The 6,720-nt window shown below is 39.8% G+C and overlaps 1 protein-coding gene across 1 annotated transcript; it reads right to left on the reverse strand.

The window, feature by feature from the left end:
* Positions 1-30: 30 nt before the first annotated feature.
* Positions 31-6,462, reverse strand: asb8 (ankyrin repeat and SOCS box containing 8). Its single transcript, XM_015038043.1, has 4 exons — positions 6,176-6,462; positions 4,708-4,884; positions 4,516-4,620; positions 31-2,769 (listed from the first exon to the last, which is right to left on the reverse strand). Exons 2-4 carry the CDS (start codon positions 4,834-4,836, stop codon positions 2,134-2,136), a joined length of 870 nt encoding a protein of 289 aa, XP_014893529.1. The 5' UTR covers positions 4,837-4,884; positions 6,176-6,462; the 3' UTR covers positions 31-2,133.
* Positions 6,463-6,720: the final 258 nt, after the last annotated feature.

Below are 6,720 nucleotides of genomic sequence, written 5' to 3' on the forward strand. Positions count from 1 at the left end.
AAAAATAGCAAAGAGAAAAAGGCAGACAGGTAAACAAAAAGGCATTTACTTGCATTATACTGACAAAGAAAAGAAGCACCTTTGCAGGCATACACGAGAAATAATCATATGGTTAATTTATATGTATATTTACAGAACAGGCAGACAAAAATAAGTTTAAGGAATGGTCAGATTCCAGACCTCCAACACATTTTTTTGCCAGCTCATTGAGTGGCTTTACAAAAGACAAAACTAACTCATCATGCCATTTCATGGTTTTAACATTTAAATATTGAATTTAAAACAAAGTGACTCTAGTTTTGGAACCCGTGAGCACCCTTGAAAAAAGTTTTGCAAATTTAAACCTCCATTGTAGGAACAAAAAACAAACAAAACAAAACAACAACAACAAAAAAACACTCAATAAAGCCCAAATAAACAGAGAGTCAAACATGACAGCAGGCGTGGTGACACCACTTTTGTTAGCGTTGGACATATTCAGAAGTCTACCTGGCACATTTAAGTGAAACCAACACTAATAATCAGCATCACTCTGCTGCTACAACATAAATGCAATTGTTCCCATCTGGTACAATCTTTCCTGCTCCAAAATAGGTGTGTGTGTTTAATGCTATTTTCTTAGTGAATATCACTGACCGATCACAACCAAAACTTATCATACAAATTATTTCAACACAGTGCCTTGCAAAAAAAGTTCAACGGCTTTCAACTTTTCCACATTTCAACACGTTATAACCACAAGTTTCAGTGTATTTTAGTGGGAGTTTATGTGGCAGACCAACACAAAGTAGAGGATAATTGTGAAGTGGATGGTAAGTTATTAATGTTTAAGTGCGTGAGCATCGGAGGGAAGTTAAGCGAAGTAAAACATTTTCTCTGCCATCAGAGCTTCAAAGATATTCAAGAAAAACACATAAATGTCACAGCAAAACAAAAGGGCTGTCATTTTTTTTCTCTCCTTTTACACCTTCATATTTTCAGCACAAACCAAATTTCTTTGCGTGCAAACATTACACATCATTTCTAACCGATTTTGGTAAGGTTGAAGTGGTGTGGTTGGCCTCTGCTGAACCAACCTCAAACTGTTATTAAAATCCTTAAAGTGATAGCGACACAAACAAAGAACCTGCATTAATCAAACTCAAAATGTCTGACACTATTTTGTTTAGATTTGAAGAGGTTCACCTTCCAGCAGGAAAATAACCTTAATATTATGAGCAAACAATACTCATGTGTTAAATGGGCTAGTCAAAGTTCAGACCTACATCCAACTGAGAATTTCAGGCAAGACATTAAACACAGATGTCCAGAGAAGCTCTCCGTGTAATCTGAATGAGTTTGACCTATACTGTAAAGAAGACGGTCGCTACTTTGAAGAATCAATTATTGTCTCACCATAAATATAATTTATTTTTTAAAAATCTATGCAAACATAAAAAGAATACATTGAAATTCTGTGGCTGTCGTGTGGTAAAATGTGGAGAAGTTAAAGGGTTATGGTTACTCTTCCCAGGTATTTTACATAAAGCATCTCATAAAAATGACTGGAAAACCTTCATAATTACGACATCATTCATCAACTGGGTTGTTGTTTTTTTTTTTTTTTTTTTATTCCACCATGCTGAAAGCATGTCACTGTACGTTTATTATCATTTTTTTAAACAAAGCCGTCTTCTGAGTTCGACACAGTTTCATTTACAAAGCCAATCAAGCAAAAATGAGTAATAATAAGCATTCTAAAATATTCTAATGAATAGCTTTTTGGAACATAGCTAAGTGATCAAAGGACTCGTTTGATCTTGGTTTATTCCCACGAGGAAGTCGAGCAAATCTGATGCTTTAGTTTGGCGGAGTGGGAGGGGGTTTTCTGTTTCTTTTTGCTACCAGACTTCAAAAGAAAAACCAACAGCTGTTTAGTTGAAAATGTGCAAGTCCTGCCTTGTTCATTCACATGACACTGATTAAACACAGCAGTCTGCACTTAAATCACTCCTCATCCGGATGTTGTGTAAATACAAGAAAAGAAAAAAAAGAAAAAGACATACATCTGTATCGACTTGCCAATAAATGCGGTATGACGAGCTGTTTAATCATCAGCCCATGAGGTCTGAGGATCCTCCGCCGCCGCCGTCATCAGTCTCTCAGTAGTAGATAGTCTTTAACCGTTTCCGGTAGGGGAAGCTCTTTCACGGCGGTGGGGAGGAACTGCACTCCGAGGCTCTGCCGTATGGTGCAGCGCGCCAGCGAGCGCAGCGTGGGCGCCTGAGCCACCATGTTGGACAGCCTCGCCAGCAGCTGGGGGTCTTTGCTCAGCTCCTTGGGGAGGGTGCCGTCAGCCCGCCGGATCTCGAAGCGCCCCGCCGCTCGGCAAAGCAGCTCCAAGCACTCTTCCTCCTGTTCCGTGCCCAGGCCTCGGGCCAGCAGGGCCACCAGCCGGGATATAGGGGTCTGACCCTTCAGGTTGGTCACATGGACCTGGGCGCCGTAGTCTAACAGAACCTTGACGCTCTCCAGATTGCCCTTCATCGCTGCCCAGCTCAGAGGCGTGTCATTGTTGTAGTCCCGGGCATTGGGGCAGGCCCCGCTCTCCAGCAGGGCCCTCACACACTCCGGGTTGTCCTTGAAGGCGGCCCAGTGGAGCGGCGTGTCCTTGTTGCCGTCCAGCGCGTTCGGCTGGGCGCCGTACTCCAGCAGCAGCTCCACGCAGCTCTCGTCCTTCTCCGCGGCGTAGTGCAGCGCCGTGCGGTTGTAACCATCCAGAGCATTCACCTGACGGAGCGCTCACACCAACAGGAACGCAAAAAAGTTTAGTTGTTGGAAAGACAGGATTCAGCCTTCTAGACCTTTACTGTACAAATAGCAGCTTATTTTCTGTCATGTGGACAGCAGAGATGACCCAACCAGTCACCAGGAAATTAGAATAAGCCAATATTTTCGTCATTGGCTCTAATCGGTGATCTGAAGGCCACAAGCTAAAAACAAAAAATCTAAATTTCTAGTTTTCGTTAAATTCATTGAAACTAAGAACTCTTACTGTTTTTGGTCAATAAGCCAATAGTGTGCATTTCATCTACTTAAAATCAAAACATTAAGACAATTTTAAAACACATGTCCTTTTATACATAGTGTTAAACTTTATAATACAATTCTTTTGGACTCCAAATACTTTCTTCTTTAGGTGTTAAAGCTCTTGATGCAAATCAAAAATGAGAGAAGTAAACAAAGAAAAAACAGAATTGGCAGCTCAGATCTTAAATAAATTAGGATAGGGCTTATCAGTGTATCTTTAATACATCCTTATAAATACACAAAAACTAACTCCTGTGCTGCACGGACAGCAAAAAACAACAATTTAGTCCTACTCTGTAAATAATAAACTGAAGACGGCATAGACCTCAACTTTCTTTAACGGGTTTAGAGTTTTTACGTTTAAAGTATGACTCATTTCTGAGTCACTTTGTTAGAATAATGAACACATTTTCTCGTGCAAAGCTTTTGTTTTCAGTGCATGTCGCCTCTAGTTACGTTCCCGAAAAACCATTTGAAGTTTCGGTGACAAACTGTGGTGTGTCAGGAAGCAAGTAAACAAACTAGAAGCTTGTCGGTCCAAACAGATTAACCAACTTTGAACACGATCAAATGAAAACCTGCATGTGTTGTCATTGTTGCTGATAAAGTCATAGGAAGTGCACATCAGGCATGTTGTGGTTCGCATGTGTTGTCACTAAACCAATGACACATGTGCCACTCCAACTTACTAAATTGATCAATTTAAACCGCTATTTAAAACACATTTCCTTTCTCTGGCTTTTAACACTAGTTATGCAGGGCATCTGTGTGTTGGTTGTGCTTTAATTGATTATTTTTGCTCATTTTTTGTTGTTAAATTGTTCAATTTTTTATTATGTAAAGCAATTTGGTGAACTGCAGTTGGTTTTAGATGTACTACTTAAATACATTTGACTTGATTTACTTCTTCTCTGATGTTATAAGAGCAGTTCTGTCAAAATTGCGCCATTTCTGTTCCACAAATTTCGTCTAAACTACTTTTAACTCATCTCTACGCTTTTTGATTTTCTACACTGAAAAAACTCAATTTCCATATTGTTTTTAAAAAAGAAGAATTTTCTGTCAATAACTCAAAAACCAAAGCAGAAGAGAAATAAAAGGTCATATATTTTCTGATTTTTTTTTTTTTTTAATAATCTTTTAGTTGATTGAATAAAGTATGAAAACTGTTCTATCGCCAATTTTCTTTTATTTCCTTATCAGACTTGGAAAATGAGGAAAATCAAATTCCGTACTTTTCCCAGACATGTCAAGACTGCGCAGGAACCCGGAAACCTGGTAAAATATAACCATCACTTGTTTTCCAGGGCTACGACAAGCTCAAAAGCCACATCTTGTTGTACAGCACTGCTTCAGATCAACAAGCACAAACAGGCTCAGCTCTCTCTGAGTGATCTCTATCTGGAGACCTGAATATTCATCTAAAACGCGCGGAAATAAACCCACCTCTGCGCCTTTCTCCAACAGCAGCTCCACACAGTCGGCATCGGCTACCATACAGGCACAGTGAAGGGGTTTGAGGGTCCCATGCATCCGGTTTACATCAGCGCCCTAAGGAGGGTCGGACATAAAAATGTCAAAACAGCCAGGAGACTTTGTTTTGTTTTGTTTTTTTTTTTTTACTGATAAGCGACATACCTTACGAATCAGATCCTCCACGTTGTCGTGTGGAAATGAGCGGATGGCGGCGATGGTGCGGATGAGCCGTTCGGACAAGGAGTATTTACTCTGAATGCTCTGCATGATGTACCACATAGTAGAGCTCATGTGTAACAGAGGACCATGGCACCCAGGCAGGGGTGACACTTCGGCACACTGGAAGACAAATTTTAAAAATGTTAGGGTTACACACTGCTAAACATAATGAGGTCATGGAATACCTTAGTAATAATCGCTCAGGTTGTTCATATAAATGTCCTAACTGATCGCATTTAAGACGTCACCACTTAGAAGGATGAATGCTTTGCAGCTAACCTGAGGCAGTCATGCACTGGCGCCACCATGCCCTTTGACCTCCACCTGCAGGCAAATGTGAAGTTTCTTGCTCAAGGACATAACGGCAGAGAGAGCGGGGATTTGCACCGGTAGACTTTGTAAAACACTCTGATGCACATCACCTAAAATTTTCATTATTTTGTTTTACAGATTTATGCAACATTATGCCTTTAATCAATTAAATTAGATTTTTTTTTGTTGCTAATTTCCGATTTTTTCCGACATCTGAGAATATTCAAGCTTTTTCTTGTAAAAAAATGTAAAATTATAGTAAAAATTTCTGAAATTTTTGGCAGGTGTATTTTTTTAATATCACTCGATAGGTGTTTAGTTTATTTTCCCCTTTAACAATTTTATGTTTACGTTTTTTATTGACATTTATTTAACCATTATTTTACCAGAAAATCCCTCGAGATAAAATCTGTTTTTCGAGAGAGATCTGGCCAAAAGGCACAATAGTGTACATTGCAATTAAATCATCACAAAATTTACTTAAGTGTAAACTAAACAAAAATTAATAAATACAAGAATAGAGCATAAAATTAGAACTAGGTTATGTCAAATTTCGTGTCTCAAATGTCAGAAAATAGAGGTGTAAATTCGTTGAAAGACTCCATATTTGGTTATAGAAAAAAACCCAACTGTTATTTTAGTTTAATCTCTTTTTGAGTATCAAACGTCTGAGTAAGTATGTTGTTTCCAATGGCTGCTGCCCTTTCAGTAAACTTTAGCTGACAGTTAGAAAAATGACCCATATATACTGTAGCAACGCGGCACCGTACAAATACGTGGGAATAGCTGGTGATTTACATTAAAATAGTGGCACTCGACCTATACTTAATCAAAGTTTTAACGCTGAAACCTATGTAAGCAGGCGGAAGAAGCTGCTGAGGGTCTGCTTTGGAGAGAAGAAAAAAAAAAAAAGACAAAACAAAAATCCCGGCTAGCAACCAGCTAGCTAGCAGCAGCTAATGCTAGCTTGGAGATACGAAGAAAAAACATCCACAGCTAAATGTAGAAACACATGACACCTCCTCCAAATGCGTGGAAAAACGCTTCAAAACACACTTTGCATCAAACATCGTCAAAACGCCGATGCAGAATAACGTACCGTTTACAGCCCTCGATAGATCGAGCAAGTTGCCGTGTAGAGTCAGCTGGCTTCTGCTGCGGCTTGACATAAACACGGACCCGTCACGCAGCCACGCCTTCCGTCTCAAGCTGTCACAGCGAATGCTGGCAGATGTTTCCGTCTGGACCGCAGATATCGTTACATTTCTCTAAAGGGATCGGCATGTACCGGTGTTATTGGCTCCGATGGTATAGGCATGTATGGTGGCGTCCACCGACAGGAGCATGCCGCGGATACCTTCAGGTCAAGTGTAGAGGAGCAGCACCAGAGCCTTTCCTATTAACAGGTTATCAAAGAAATAACATACACACTTTACATTAATATTCCTAGAAAACTAAGATGAGAACAATATCTAAAAGAAACCGCGTTCATTTACACAGAGCCGGCCAAAAATTACAGAGGGCCTTGAGCAGAGGTCGACTTGGGCCCCCATTATTTATTCGATTACTTATGCAGACAAGCTTCTCTCATTTACTTAATGTCCAGGATACCATATTTAAAGTATGTACCAACAGTTTATAATT

The sequence above is a fragment of the Poecilia latipinna genome, unplaced genomic scaffold (genome assembly GCF_001443285.1).
Source record: "Poecilia latipinna isolate Pla-1442-1.1 unplaced genomic scaffold, P_latipinna-1.0 Scaffold426, whole genome shotgun sequence".
NCBI classification, from domain to species: domain Eukaryota; kingdom Metazoa; phylum Chordata; class Actinopteri; order Cyprinodontiformes; family Poeciliidae; genus Poecilia; species Poecilia latipinna.

Bases quoted from the DNA above. Each gene is read 5' to 3' on its own strand.
- asb8 (XM_015038043.1), bottom strand. From the start codon at position 4,836: ATGAGCTCTACTATGTGGTACATCATGCAGAGCATTCAGAGTAAATAC. The intron at 4,621-4,707 runs GTATGTCGCTTA...GACCCTCCTTAG, and splicing joins TGGAGGATCTGATTCGTAAG to GGCGCTGATGTAAACCGGAT. The intron at 2,770-4,515 runs GTGGGTTTATTT...GCGCTCCGTCAG, and splicing joins TGTTGGAGAAAGGCGCAGAG to GTGAATGCTCTGGATGGTTA.